At 38.2% G+C, this 15,765-nt stretch overlaps 1 protein-coding gene across 3 annotated transcripts; it reads right to left on the reverse strand.

Moving 5' to 3' along the window:
- Positions 1-6,248: 6,248 nt before the first annotated feature.
- LOC114357614 (odorant receptor 4) lies at positions 6,249-15,765 on the reverse strand. 3 transcript variants are annotated; one of them, XM_028311318.1, is made up of 7 exons: positions 15,063-15,765; positions 12,729-12,906; positions 11,566-11,662; positions 11,000-11,104; positions 10,602-10,690; positions 9,039-9,105; positions 6,249-6,709 (listed from the first exon to the last, which is right to left on the reverse strand). In XM_028311318.1, the coding sequence occupies exons 1-7, from the start codon at positions 15,700-15,702 to the stop codon at positions 6,656-6,658; spliced, it is 1,230 nt and encodes a 409-aa protein (XP_028167119.1). In that variant the 5' UTR covers positions 15,703-15,765; the 3' UTR covers positions 6,249-6,655. The 3 variants fall into 3 exon arrangements, with proteins under 3 accessions (XP_028167119.1, XP_028167120.1, XP_028167118.1); XM_028311319.1 differs by lacking the exon at positions 15,063-15,765 and adding an exon at positions 13,508-13,552; XM_028311317.1 differs by lacking the exon at positions 11,000-11,104 and having other exon boundaries at positions 15,063-15,753.

The following is a 15,765-nucleotide window of genomic DNA, read 5'->3' on the forward strand; positions in this document are numbered from 1 at the left end:
TTGCACTACCGTGCCCCCAAATATTTTAGTTTTTCCTTGATTCATACACCAAACACTACTTATATTCCAAATTTGAAGCTTCTAGGTCTGCTAGAAGTGCCTTAGAATTTTGATGATCGGTGAGTCAGTGAGTGAGTCAGTGAGTCAGTGAGTCAGTCAGTGAGTGACAAAATTAAGTAACTTTGACCCGTTATAATTCTTAAACTACTGGTTCAAATTGAATGAAATTTTAAATATACCGTGTCTTTACAATGCCTGCATAGCTAATGAAAATTCAGCCTTCTAGTTTTATCCACAACGAAGTTACAGGCGGTCGAAAATGGCCTGAATTGCTTCGAGAAAAGGATGGTACGGCCGTGCCGCTTTTTTGCTCGACTTGGTGGGGGCACTGCCGTGCCCCCAGATAAACGCAAAAGCTTGTATTTATGGATGTTTTTTCACAATTTCATTCAAAAAATACTGAATGTAACTATTACTGTTTAACAAAATTTTATTTTGGCAATTAACTTCCTATGTTAGAGTTTACTTAGGCTGGGTTGCATCATAATATAATCTTACTTTGACTTTATTTAACAAATGTCAAAAGTTTGTCAAATTCCACACAAAAATCTCGGTTAAAATAAGGTGGTGCTACATAGAATACTTAGTTATAAACTATGTACAGTGATTTTCCATGAAAAAACTCGCTGATAACCGCCCATTATGGAATACCATGAAACGCACACGGTGTCATGTGAAAAGTTCCGTGAACTATGAATTTTTATGGAATCTCGTTATAGAGAAACCTTTTATGCCATGCACTCCACTTGTCCCTACGTCACAGCTGGGTATCGGCATTTCTAAATCGAACCTGTTAATAACCTCTATTCCTTACCGCATAAGATTCAAAATAGTTCGCGTGATGTTGATGAAGACTGTACCGCGTTCATGTGTGGAGGTATAGGTACGATTATTTTGATTTGTGTGCGTGTATCTGGCTGGTGCGACACCCCTGCTGCGTATGAACGCAGTGCGCAGGGTTGGCACATCACCTGATTAACTTTTTTTTATTTTATTATTTTTGATCAGTTTTTTAGGTAGAGTTAAAAATTTCTATTTAGTTGCATAGTACTTTATTGTAACACCATTTTTAAATAGCAGTGATCATTACCCAAGGGAACACTACAATTATTTAGAGTGCTCTAGTCTACTCTAGTTTGGGTAGAATCAAGAAAACGAATATAAAAATATTTTCTCTAACTCTCACTCAGCTCTGTATTTAAAAGTTTGTGTTACATATTATGATCATTGAGAATTTGCATTTTGATTTTGCGCTTAGTGCGTAGGTATATTAAAAATATCTATAAAAAACTCGCTCGAAAACGTATCTTCTAACTTCTTAAGCTGCTTACCCACTGAGCTACATAAATTACCGCAAGCGAAAAGCGTGGGTTCCCTGCTGAGGCACCCGGTTCTACGCCCAAAAACAGGTTTTAATATTTTATATTAAAACGCATCAGCCCTACGAAATTAGTTCACGCACACCCTTTGCCCAGCCCCCCGTCGCGTTCGGCAAGTGAATTCACACACGCACACACGTTTGAAATTCGAATAGAACTGGCGCATTTCAAATTCGAACAATACATTTTTTTTAAGAGTAAGTACTGGCCATTTTGCATTTTTGGCAAAAAAAAAATACTTTTTTAAGATGCAGTTTTTTTAACAGCATGTTACATGGAAACTATATGGGTATTAAAAAGGTGCAGTATTTCTCCAATGAACCAAAGAGGTTTTATGTCTATTTCTATCACCATACTTTCTGTGATTAGGTACGTAGTAAACGCTAAAGAATTTATTTGATTATTAATAATTTTTCTAATAAATATTTACTTAAATCTACTTAAAAATGCGAACTCTACGAAACTGACTACACTCTACGCCACACGAGTTACTCACACACGCGCACTTTTTTTGACGGACCATAAATTATAGAGAAACCTGTTCTTTGGGGGTAGAGTTTTGTAAGTTATATTACGCCTGCATTTTTTAATTATTAATGAACCGTGGGGCGAGTGAGTTATTAACCTGTGGGGGACGCCCCAATAATTATTTTTGACATTTGTCTTACGGAAAAAATGCAAATGTTTAGTATAATGTGTGGAATTTTGTTTATTTAATATTGTTTATCGAGTTAGCAATTTTAACAATAAATAGTAAAGATGACTCAAGAGTGAGATACGTGTACAATAAAATTTTCAATTTAATTGATTGGTAAGTAATGAGACTTGAGAATGCGTGAAATGGTCAATTAACATTGCTTAATATAATAAAAATATCAAACAAGATTCGATATTTTATCTTTTGATTATAATCGAGTAGCTGAATTTGTAACTACCTATTTATTCTTGGGGAATAGCACATAACTAAATAATATGATGGACTTATAGAGGCGTGATTTACATATTTTTATAGGCAGTAGTTATAGTGAGTGACTACTTAAGACCTACCACTTAATTACTTATATGACACTCAAACGTGACTCTACATTTAGGAATAGATTTATGCTATCGGTGTAAATATTGAAATTCATCCTCTCACACATACTCCATTGGATCAAATTTTGAAGCATCTTTTCGTCGGACCGATGTATTTTAAGAATTTAGAATATTCTTCAAGATTTATAAAGGAACACAAAAGTATTACCCAGAATCCGTATTTTTTATTAAACGATAAACATGGGCACTTCCAAAACCTTACAAATCTTCCACCAAATCTTAATTCATGTCATCGATCACTGACGTAGTGACGTCACATAAATACGTCAAACCCACCAACAGGACGTTGGTGGGTTTGACGTATTTATGTGAAAGCATGGGTGATTCCGGCACAAATAGATACATCACTGGACACCCCGCGAACTCTTTGTGTGGTTGACAGATGCAAGCTTCTGAGAATGGCCCGAGACGTCTTCCTTATGTGGGTAAGATGATGATTTAGTTCCATTGTGCTATGGTAAACCGCTGTGCCAATTTTGATGAATTTTTGTATAGATATTTATAGATGTTTGGGACGGGATGTAGAGTACGTTTTGTCGTGAAAAAACGGGATGAAAAGTATGGGGAATCAATCATGCCTGAGTTCCTATACAAACTCTTTGACAAAAAGTAAATACTGAAGTATAATGTCAAATACCTATGAATAGCTAAACTCTACTCTCAAGATTAGGTCATCAATATGTTGGTCAGTGGTCTAAGCATTAAACAGTTGTTGTAATTATTTGTATTTCTTTTTCTATGTGTGTATACTTGCTTATTTTCTATTTCTGCCAAATAAAATAATTCTTTAAGTAGGTCACTAAACACTACCTTTTCATAAACGGACCCTAGAATCAGTGGCTGGGCTGCCGAAAAAGTGTACCTACCTATACCACCAAAATAGAAGAAACAGGAACTTGCTTTTTATTATGACCTATCACATAATAGGTTACATTATGTAGTGCCTTTAAATAGCTGCTGCTTGTCGCCGGTGACTGACTTACCTTGACTTTTCTGACTCCCAAAACGATTCACTGCCATTTATTAAATACTTATTTTTATAAATCTGTAAGTTCTTTTCTAGTAGGTAGAGTTGAGTTCTTTTCAGCTCCCGTAACACTGATACCCATAACATAGGCTGTACAAAGTTCGCCGGGTCAGCTAGTAGTAAATAAACTTGACGATGACGCTGATTACCATTCGCCAAGTAGCGACATAAACTGCAGTCCCCAATGTCATAACTGGCGCTGAATGCAGCCGCTACCAACCGGGCGATGTGGACATCGTTGGGGAGGCCTATGTTCAGCAGTGGACGTCCTGTGGCTGAAATTATGACGATGATGTCTTATTCCGGGAAAAAAGGGTAGGTTAACTAGGGGTTCGGAAATTAGGAACTCCCAGTTCGGAGCAGGATTAAAAAATCTGTACCTACGTAGCTACCAAATCATTTTTGCGCAGCCCCAAAAAACCGCAGGTATGTTTTGAAATAATCGCGACAGAGACAATAATATGCAAACAAATGCGTGAATACTTGAATATTCATGTTCGAACAATCGCGGCCATATTAATTTGCAGTCTTTTGTCTGTGGACAATGCGCGCGCTTTTTGTTTCAACAATCCGTTGTTGTTTACTACGCGCGTGACTCGTGACATAAAATCAGAAGCAAATGACTGTGACAGACAAGTAAAGAAGATGGACATACATTCGGTTTTGTAAAAGTGTGGCCGAAAATAGCATTGATAGGTAATACCTAGTACGGAACTATTACCTCTCGTTCCCACCTCTGCAACTCCTGTGTAGCCAGGATACAGCTTGACCGCCAATAAAAACCCAACCAGTGAAGGTCAAGTTTGTCTCGAGGGAAAGTTAAACTGTCATTGGACCCGCAACGAAATTAATCAGAATAACATAGGAGGATATCAGGTTAACCTAGTAGAGTCAAGTATTTAGCGAGAGAGTTAGCCAAAAGTGTTGGTGTACGTGAGTATTCCAAAGTAATTCTTCAGACAAAATAACACAAAAATACCGTAGCAGATCTTTATAGAAAGAAAGAAAGAAAAATAATTTATTGGTTCAGTTTATAGGACATCATCGTGACCGTACTCGATTTCGTGCACCAAAAGCCTACGTGCATCCATTGAGAAAGTTTTTTCACGCAAAGGCATCCAGCGTCAGCTTCTTTCACACTGGCAGTTGTCCGATTTAGCCTGTGGAACTTTTTAAGAGCACGAAAAGAGTTCGTGTATCGTGCGATACAGATTTCACGAGGGAAAAGTTGAAAAAAAACTCGGGACAAAAACTTAGACGGGCGCGCGCCCCGCCTGCCTCATGTCAGACGGAGTCCGACGCCGGCCGGTTGGGGATACAAGAGGGGAATTTCTCGGGATTGATCTTGGGATTGATAACATTTTGTCTTTTGGAAAAAAATGTGTATTGAAAGATTTGTATGAATTATTATGGATTGATTTAATGTACACTGAATTTTTTACAAATGGTAGAGTAGAGATAGACAGATACTCGACATTATTACGCATTCGTCTTTATGTGTAGATGACTGTCTAAGTGTAGATAGATACATCCATCAAGAACAAGAACAATGTATTATCCGAAATCCTATACGATGTAGAAAGGACCATCTTTAAAAAATACTTAGGCTGAGTTGCACCATCGTACCTACCTTAACTTTGACAAACGTCAAAAATCTGTCAAACTCCACAAAAGCAACGGATAATGTTATTGTTACGGTTAAATTAAGGTGGTGCAACTCAACCTTATAAGAGTTAACTTTTGCAAGATTTTTGCAAGGTCTGCAAGAATGGCCTGTTTTGTACAAAAATCAAGTTTTAGCCTTATACGAGTACATTAGATTTATTATTCCTCCACCGCAAACCACTTGATTATTTATTACGGCAACCGGACTGCAAAGCCTATCTCTTTATTTAATCTCTTGTATATCGGCCAGCACGTTGCATGCCGTCGCACACGGGTACCCGCTGTCATGTCCCCTCGCCGACATAATTCTCCAGTCAAGTCACTAGAAAATACACCTTAACCCTTCACCATAACGTTCATCACCACTGCATATTCCAGTTTGCCCACCAGCAGCCCCATTCGGTCTAGAATTTCAAATTTCGAACACGCTCTTACGATCATTGCTTTAGAGGCTATAACCAGAGTGCGATCGCGTCCATTCAAAAAACGACGTTATCCCATGGACGTACGAACCGCAACAAACGCAGTTTTATTTTTGCGGGAATAGAGATGTCAAGCTGGGGAAGTGTCTTGGCAATTTTGAATTCTATGGAGATGAAAATAAGGGTTGTTGTATAAGCAAAGGTTATGTTTGTTAACCCTCAAACGCTATCGGCTTTTTAGTTCCCCGACACGGAATAGTCTCACGTCTAGTGCCCAACTTGGCTTTTAGAGCTTTCAGTGCGTTTTTATGACTGCTTATTCAGACCAAGGCTGTATGAAGAACGTACTGCAAGAATAAGGAAAATGTTTCAAATTTTAAATTGTTATAAAAACAAAAATCTAACCCCTAAAGTCGAACTTGTAGTACCAGCTACCAGGACCTACTATGGTACGAGTTCGACTACTTCGACTCTACTTTCATGAATTTGGCTAAATGATAATGTTGTTTCAAAGAAACTATCCCAAGAATTATTTCAATCCATTTCGTTTTTCAAAAACGTCGTCGTCAAAAATTAAACCAACGTTTTATTTCACTACATTTATTAGTTCCACGAAAAGTGACTTGAACTATTAAAATCTAAAATGGCTCGGATGGTAACCAAACTCAACCAAAGTGAGTTATAGTTATTGCAATTTACGAAGGCGAGTGAGCTTTACATGTGTAGTGGCTCGCTACTGTTCGTTTTTCAAAAGTTTTGATAGACATTACACTATCGTTATGTGCATGTACACGTACACACACAAGTAAAGCTCACTCGCCTTCGTGAGTTGCAAGAATTATAACTATAACTGGCATGAAATACCATGGATAAAATTAAATGCGATACAAATTGAGGGTATCCTATAACGTGAACTGTGGGGTCTATGGGCATTGCATTCTAGCGTGCATGTAGGTAGATGCTTTATGATAAAGCTATAGAAGAATCTTCTTCAATAAGTATTTCTTCTACTTATACATAGTCTTCAACAAAGCGAAGTATGACCAGGACCGGCTCAGTATCTGTAAATGAAAAATCAAATTAAATATTTGTATCTCTAATCTAATCTCCAGCAGACTCTAGATAATGGTAAAGTCATTTGAATTTGTACAATAATACTATTTTTCCACGATTTCGTTCGACTCCATGACAAAGCGGAAAACAATGTACTGAAAATTCGGTCAGGTTCCAGGCCCAGGATTCGAAGATGAAAGATTTTAGTACGAGTCAGCTGTAATGATATCTCTGTTTTGCTCAAGGTCAGCTGGTAGAGAATGACTTATGGCATTAAGCTCGCCTTTTTGTACTGAACATTGTTGTGTGTGCAATAAAGTCTTTAAATAAATAAATAAACGATACCAATCGCATCCCAGATTAGTACTCACTACTCACTGCAGATGCGCCAGTGAGTAGTGAGTACTAATCTGCGCGACTTTTGTCACCCCCTGATGCTAGGCATCCGGGGCGGCCTAGGCGCAGACTGTTATACTCATAAATCTGTAGGAGATCTGGAATATCGCTGATCTTTGACATTACATAATATAACTTTAAAAAAAAAAACCGACTTCAAATGCGTGAACACAAATAATACCTATTCAACAAAAAAATAATCGTTCAAATTGGTTCATAATCGGCGGAGATATTGCGTATAAAAAAGTTCATCCCCAACTTTCCACCCTTGGGGGTTGTTTTTTTTATTAATAAATTTAAATGGGACCACCCTTGAGGTATTACCTATACGCCGAAAAAAGATTTGTTCAAATCGGTTCATAATTGGCGGAGTTATCGCGTAACAAACATAGAAAAAAAAACATACGGGTCAAATTGAGAACCTCCTCCTTTTTTTGAAGTCGGTTGAAAAACACCCGTGCCCTTCCCATACCTCAGGTACTGACTGAGTTAAGTGTTTACATATAGAATGCTATTGTGCAAGCTATGACTAAGGACGTAGGAAGGCTTCGCTGCTGTCAGGACACCTGCGTGTCCACGCGCAGCCCAGCGGAACTCGAACGAGACGTGGAACTGGTTTCATTCTCACGTTTCATCATGTTTGACATAGTTTGACATTTGGAATTGGATGAAAGTGAAAATATGCCTAAAATACTAATAAATTATAGTAATGTGCATGTCATCGAACCATTACAATAAATGTGAATAAGAAATCAGTTTGATGCTTCCAGCTTCGCTTTAAGCTCCACGCATCCAGTGGTTTCTCCATCATCATCATTGTGAAGAAAAGAGATGCATGTCAATTTTATTGAAATACGAAAAATACGTAATCGATTTGTCGTTTTCAGCTTCGCTTTTAATTCATCGTGCCCTATGAGTATATAAAGCTTGGCATCATGATTATCATCGTCATCAACATGCAATAGTCCACATCTGGACGTATTAGTTGCTATTTTACCCTGTCTTTGACTTGTCGCATCCAGCTCCTGCTAGCGACCTTTCGTAAGTCTTCACTCCATTTGCATTCTACCATCAGTTTAATATTTTATTTTCATAACCACTCATCTCTTTCCCATATAGTGGGATGCTGGCATGAGCAACAGCCAAGAAAAAAGAAACTTGGAACTACTAGATGTGGTAATAATTTAACTCCATCTCTTTTGCTCCTAACAGAAACTCGGCAAGTACAAAATGGCAATGCCAGATTTTGTATGGAAAGTGGCGTCTTTTTTTTTCGCGCGGCCATCGACCAATCTTTGTTTTTTGATTACAAAATAGTGTAATAAACCAAACTTACTATGGCATGTATACTTCTAAACTCAGTCTGAACTGAGTTACGAGCAATAGAAGTTTGATTATTTTCATACTAGATTTGCTTTTTGTGCGCAAGTTTTGTAAGAAATTGCAACAAAATATTGCGCTATTTTTTTATTGCGCTGATTCTACTCCATACTGATGTCTGGAGCCTTTAATGGATGATATTGTTTGTTTACACATACAATCTCACTATTTTGTTGCAATTTCTTACAAAACTTTGCGCGCAAGAAGCAAATCTAGTATGAAAAACATCAAACTTCTAATGCTCGTAACTCAGTTCAGACTGAGTTTAGAGGTATACATGTCATAGTAAGTTTGGTTTATTACACTATTTTGTAATCAAAAAACAAAGTTTGGTCGATGGCCGCGCGAAAAAAAAAGACGCCAATTTCCGGCATTGTCTTTTGTACTCATTTAATGAGTATAGCTGAAAATGCTGGCATGAGCAACAGCCATGAAAAAAGAAACTTGGAATTACTCGATGTGATATTATTTTAAACTCCATCTCTTTCGCTCTTATCAGAAACTAGGCAAGCAAAAGAGACGAGCTATTCAGTGACGAGAAAGCGCTCTAATACAACTCACAGTAGTGAAGGCCGTCAAGTTCAGGTCCGCGAAGTTCCAAGCAGTCAGCTTGCAAGGCTTCTGGGCCCTGAAACGAAATCACAATCAGAAATCACAAATTGGAACACCATCAGCCTCACGAGACAAACGTTTACAAATCAACAGTAATCCTGAAATCGTTTCACTCCTGAATTTTTGTAAGTAGTTACTTTGCTCCGTGAAGCTGTTTCAAACTTAAAACTAACGAAAGTTTCTTTGTCTAAAGCCCGGTCTGTGAACCCCTAGCTACCCATCCTTATCGCTCGCGCGTAATTATATTTCTGTCGCGGCTGTGCAACTGGCACCCGCAGTGAGTGTGCGAGCCCGATAGCAACATAATTACGCTCGAGCGATACGGATGGGTAGCTTGGGGTCATTGGACAAAATTCTACGTGCTCACAGACCAGACTATAGCTTAGGCCATCTTAGACCTTCGTCCTTAAGTCTCCACTGCAGGAGCACGACTCTCTCTAATTTACAGAGGCAAATGGAGGATTTGGCCTATACTCCCTACGGTCCTGGATCGGGAAGGTTTCGTGTTCGCATTTGTCCCTTCATATTATTATGAATTCATATTATTATATCAATGCCTGAAGACTAGAGTGTATAACCAATGTGTGTTACCAGTGATAACTTATGGCTCGGAAACGTGGCCTCTCACTATAGGCCTTATACAGAAGCTCAAAGTTGCACAGCGTGCTATGGAGAGGGCTATGCTCGGTGTTTCATTGCGAGATCGAATCAGAAATGAGGAGATCCGTAAACGAACTAAAGTCGCTGACGTTTTTGTGACGATTAAACGTCAGCGAAACTTCATATTTATGCTCTGTCATAATAATTATGTCAATGTGCCGCTCCCATACCTCAGTTAAGCACTTTTCCTATAGTGATATTTTCGGGACGTTTCAATTTCCAAATAGTAAAGTAATTACTGATTTTCAGCTATTATTATTTGTCCGATGTTCTAAAAAGCCGCAAGTTACCCAATCAGCCCGTATGACTAGTTGCACCGATGATCACACGGCGCCGAAACTCGTTGACGTTGACGGCGTCGGCGATGTAACTAGGTTATTATTTTCTTCTATACATTAATTAGTTATATGAATTGTCTTCATTAAAAAAATGTCAATTGGCTGGAAAAGAAAACAGCTCCTGTCTTTTTTTTACGGCCAGATACTTAACCACGTAATTATTTTTTAAAAAAACCCTCTTTTCTCTTGTCAATCCAATGCCAATGCCAATCAATTGACGTACTTTTTAAAACTGTCAAAACGGGACTATTCCATAGATTTTCTATGGGAGCAAGACACGTATTTAGTCAAGTCAATTAAACTATTTTTTTTCAATTCACATTGCAACCAAAAATCTTAATTTACAGGTAATTTAAAATTAAGACCAGAATAAAGTGCCATTTCAAAAAAGTTGTGCTTTAGAACTATTGGGGAGACATATTTGTCCCCCAATTACCCCACTTCAAGTCTGGAATGGATTTACAGCTATTAGTAATAAGTAGGCCCTAAGAAAACTACTATCCTTCTTACTAACCTCATCAGTATCACGAGCATGCTCTTCTTAACGCTCTGGTCAGTCTCGTACCATAAAGAGTTGTACACAGCTGAGCTTACTTCAGTGCTCTGGAAAAACATAGACCTTTTTAAATAATACTAAAAGTCATAAGTTCATAGTAGTTAGTACATTATAAAAATTCGCTTGGAATTGTTAACCTACTAGTTAAATAAAATATGAGCGGTAGCTCCATGGTAGTTCTAAGTGGTTCGTGTAAATATACACACGGTGCGTCTCATTGTGGAAACTTGGCTTGACACGCTCCCGCGTGTCTATTGATCAAAATCATTGGATGTCCAAGTTTCATAAGTCCGGAATGAAGTCCTCTGACGCGGGAGAAGCCCCCGACTAAAGCTAGTTAATCAAGCTTGTCTTACTGAACGCATGAGTATGTCCCCAAAGTAGCAGAGCAGCGAAATCTGGGATAGATTCATGACGAGGAACGTGGCGAACGTCACCACCACGATGATTTCGTCCAGCACCTGTGCAAATGACGTCATCAACAGCATCACTTCAGCTTATGGCATTTACGCTTTCCATTGTTGGATGTAAAATAGGCACAATCACCCGCTCGTCTCATCTAGCTTCTGCCTTCCATGCATGCTTCCATTCCATACCATTCTATCTTCTTACGTCTTCAGTCCATTGAACGGGGGGCATCCAAATTACGTCCCAAGTCCACAGTTCCATACTGTACCTACTGGGTTCGCCGAGACGAGGTCTCCATATTAGAGAACCCGTTTAATCCACCTGGCACTTTAGTTGGTTGAATATGAACTTAAAATATTGGCACAGGAGCTCGTCGTATTGCGGCTCGTTAAGAAACGAAGCTCAAAATTGTATTCGAACCCGAGTGGTATAAGTTGGCTTTAAGATTTTCATTAATAATATTATCTACGCATAAGATTGAACTAATCTTTGAGCATAAGGATATAGCCATTACCGTTATAATGAAGCTGCACAAGCATATCAAGACTGAGCTGGTCACGATGTTGAAGAGCGTCGACTTCGAGTACAGAAGCTCCACTTGATTCACCAAACTAAAAATTTTTAACATTTATTTTTACATGGGAAATTCCTTAGGAAATTCCAGTAGGTCTTTCATACAAAGGATTGCATTGCAACCTCCATGGTATGGTGACAAACCTAAAATCCGAAAAAAAAGTTTAAATTGATGCTCCATTGTTCGCTATTTAAAATTCATTACAAGCTTTATATTGACTTCACTTGTTTTGATGTTCCAAATGTGAATTGATAAAAATATTATGCGTTGCTGACGTTGCGCTTTTCAATTGTTTTTACTATTGCGTTTTGAGAAAATCTTTATTTATATTCGAAATAGGAACATTCTTAAGAAGTTCATGCACACACCACCCATCCCATATCATTATGTTCAGGCATTTGGTACCACAATTCTTTAAAGTATTCAGCAACGTCAAGTTGATTGATTCATTAGGTGCAGAACACACGCGGGTTTCTATTCGTGTCAATTAGAACTCTGTCGAACACGGCATTGGAAAATGCTTTAACAAGCTGTTAATTTCTCTCACCAAGCTCATAAACTTGTAACGGATTAGGTAACAATTGCTACGCTTTATTGTTTGCCGCGATGCTATAAAGTGAAGAAACTGGTCCCTATTTTCTTTCAAACTGTATTTTTAGAACCTACAGTATTTTTCGAACATTAATTTTTGATTGTAGAATTGAATATACCTACTATCTACTCGTAAGTTCGGGTAGTCCGTCCGGGTGAGAAATTCCATCACAGAGATTTTAAGATTTATCATGAAAGTTTTATAGATAAATAACATCAACCAACCCAACAGGTCATTTAGTATCATCTGCAGAAGCACGACTCTTTTCAATTTATCAGAGGCAAATGGAGGATTTGATCTACACTTCCCACATTGGTCACCTGTTTGACCTGGTGTTTGGCCTGGTGTTGGCTTATTTCTCTCTTGGTCGCCTCTTACGACATCCATGGGAAGAGTGAGGGTGGACCTAGGCTTAATATTCGCTTATTTCTTTCTTAGTCGCCTCTTACGACATCCATGGGAATAGTGATGAACTGATTACTATTCTACTCTGCTTTAACTGGTAACTTACTCAATCAGTTCCTGATGTCTCTTCACAGCATTCGCCACGTTCCTCCTAGTTCCATCCCTCGAAGAGACCACAGCGCACTCGCAGCGATGGCAGAGCGTTCGGAAATGCATCTGGATGTAGATACATACCACGTAGAACAGGCTGTCTGAGCCGAACACGTTGGCGCCTACTATGGCGGCTGGAAAAATATTTATTTGACAACGAAAAGAGAAAAAAAATGTTGTCAAAGGTGTCACCCACTCAGTATCATCTTGACAGTTGACATGTTACCCAAGTACCAAGTCACTGCTTTTCCATGGGTACCTTGCAGGGGAAAAGATGCTGAAGCCAGAACAACAATCACTCTAGTTCTCTTTTGGTCAGAGAACCAAATCATGGTCAGTGTGACCATGAGTCCCCCTTAGTAGATAAAGTAACAGGCGCAAGAATTCAGACGACTGACCACAAACTGGCACATCTAGCTGAACACATGTTTTTATCCATTTAGTTGTAATAAGATCTATTATGAAACAAACATGTACAAAAAAAACTTAATTCAAACTGTATAACTACTAGATGATTGGTGATTCAGAACTCAACTTTCAAAATCAAAAAGGCAAAGATGATTCCGTCTGGTGGACATTTAGGACAATTTGCACCACTTAACTTTAACGATAGCCGGTGTTTTTGTATGGAGTTTGACAGATGTTTAACCTTTGTCAAAGTTATAGTAAGATGGTGCTACCCAGCCTTAGTCTGCAATGTCTTTTAATTGGTCAATGGAATTGAAATATTCTTACCCATAAATGATGCTAATCACACCAATACGCACTTTACAGTAATAGCTTGTAATACTGCAGTTTGCAAATCTATAAGAAATGAGAATGGGCCCCGTTCCCATCAGCTTATTACAGTCGTTAAAGTAAAGGCGTTTACATTCACAACTAGTTTCCCAGATAATGCAAATTGAATCAACATTAGTTTAATTCATATACTTGTAATGTTTTCAATTTAATAATGATACAGATAGAACGCTATTTATAAACGTTCATCCTTTCGAACAAAGGTTTTCCTGCTTTGGACCATTTTGCAAGTCTGTGGACAAGTTCTGTGCAGTTTGTTATTCTGTTTTAGACTCTTTTCCGTTAAAATAAGAGTCATAGTAGTGTTTAAGTGGCTCATGAGTCAGGGTTATACAACCGCGTCGTATTGTTATGGAATATGACGAATTACCCATCCTGGCTAGGGATGTTCCGATACCACCTAAGTATCGATACCTACTCATTTCGATAATACTCAAATCTTTTTTCGATACTACTTAAATAAGTACTCCTAAAGTATCGATACTTACTGATATCGATACTTTTTCGAACTTTTATTTTGTTTTATTATTTTGAGGGTAATTTTGGTGGTGCCATGATAACATTGGAATAAACCATTCACAATGGCGGAATGGCGAGATGATTTGCGGTCGGGTGTGGGTGTCTCCTTCTCTCGCTTTCGGCTCGGGCTCGGCTGAAGTCGGACGAATTCGGCTGGCCCAGGGCGAGACAACGCGTCACTCACGCCGCCACGCGACGAATGCCGGTAACTCGGTAACCGATTAAAGCTGATTAGCTGACTGTTTTTGCTCTCTCAGTTCTGTATGATGCGTTCTCGGTTTTTTTTATTGTTTTCGGTTGTTTTGCTGATTCGATTCGATACCAAGTATTTTTGTTTCGATACCGATTATGTATCGCAAAATTGATTCGATACAATAAATACTTGGTATCGAATCAAAAGTATCGAGTACCTACTCGTATTTATTAGTATCGGAATATCCCTAATCCTGGCTGATAATTGAAGCGTTTAAATTAAGAATGGAAGTTAAAATGGTGATGGAACCGTACAATTTGAAATTCTGAATATAGAACGACTGTCTACTGTCTTTTGTCTAGGTTAGGCTATTGCCGAAATTGCTGGCCACATACATATTAAAGTATGCTTTTTCTAATCAAATTTTTAATGATTTTTTTTTCTTTACTACATCACCAATTTTAAGAAGTGACATGTTAATGAAATCTAATTAAATACACGATGATTTTTGTAAAGTCAATATTTTCTGAACTTTACTCTATTTCTCAAGTAACATAGCACGAGGTAGCTCACTTCATGTAAGGATTAAGAAATAAATCAAGATCAACTGCGTAGTACTCTTGTGCAAACAATGAACATTTCTTAATAATTTATGGCTTAGAAAAAATATGGCATTCTGTTTGCTTTCAAGACATGTGTTTGTTAGCATCCTACAATAAAAAAGACTCTTAATTTAATACATCCTATAGAATGTGTTATGGACACGAAAAAAGTACTAACTTGACACAACATGGTGGAAGTAAACGGCAGGCCACATCTTCATAGTGTACGGATCGAAGAAGTACTTCACCAAGTACGGATACTTGCACTCCGTACTGCCGGTAGTATAGTAATCATAGGCCATTGACGTCACTGGCATCAGAGGGAAGGCACAGATCACCACAGCACAGATGTAGAAAAGCAAATGCACCACAAAGCTCAAGAATTTTCTGGATTCTTCCACTATTTCCTTCTCTACATCTGGTTCGTTGGATTCTACTTGGTATAAACCTAGTTGTTTATATTCATCAAATTCCTCATCTTCAGGATGGATGTCCCTTAGTTTATCCACAATTTTAGCTACAACATCTCTGTTCCAATACAGGAATATAGATTTGGAGGTTGCCAACATGCTAATAGTTATACAAGGGGCGGTCAAAGACAGGTCAATAAAACTTTTTCCAGTTAATATTCCTTCTATTAACCAGTTTAGCTCTCCACACACATCTGTGTATAGCCAGGATAAGCTAATATAGTACAAATAGTAATCGAAGAAGTTTTCGACGGATTTCCGCCATTTTCTTCTTGTGATTCTTATGCCAGACAAAAGAAGAAACAATTTTGTCAAGCGCAGACTATTCTCAAACGCCTCTTTGGCCATTTTAATGATTTCAGAATTTAAAAATCTAAATTCAAACTTTTTTCTGAGACGTTCGAAATCTAA

This window comes from Ostrinia furnacalis, unplaced genomic scaffold, assembly GCF_004193835.3.
Source record: "Ostrinia furnacalis isolate ACB-3 unplaced genomic scaffold, ASM419383v2 OfSCF3271, whole genome shotgun sequence".
Classification (NCBI taxonomy): Eukaryota; Metazoa; Arthropoda; class Insecta; order Lepidoptera; family Crambidae; genus Ostrinia; species Ostrinia furnacalis.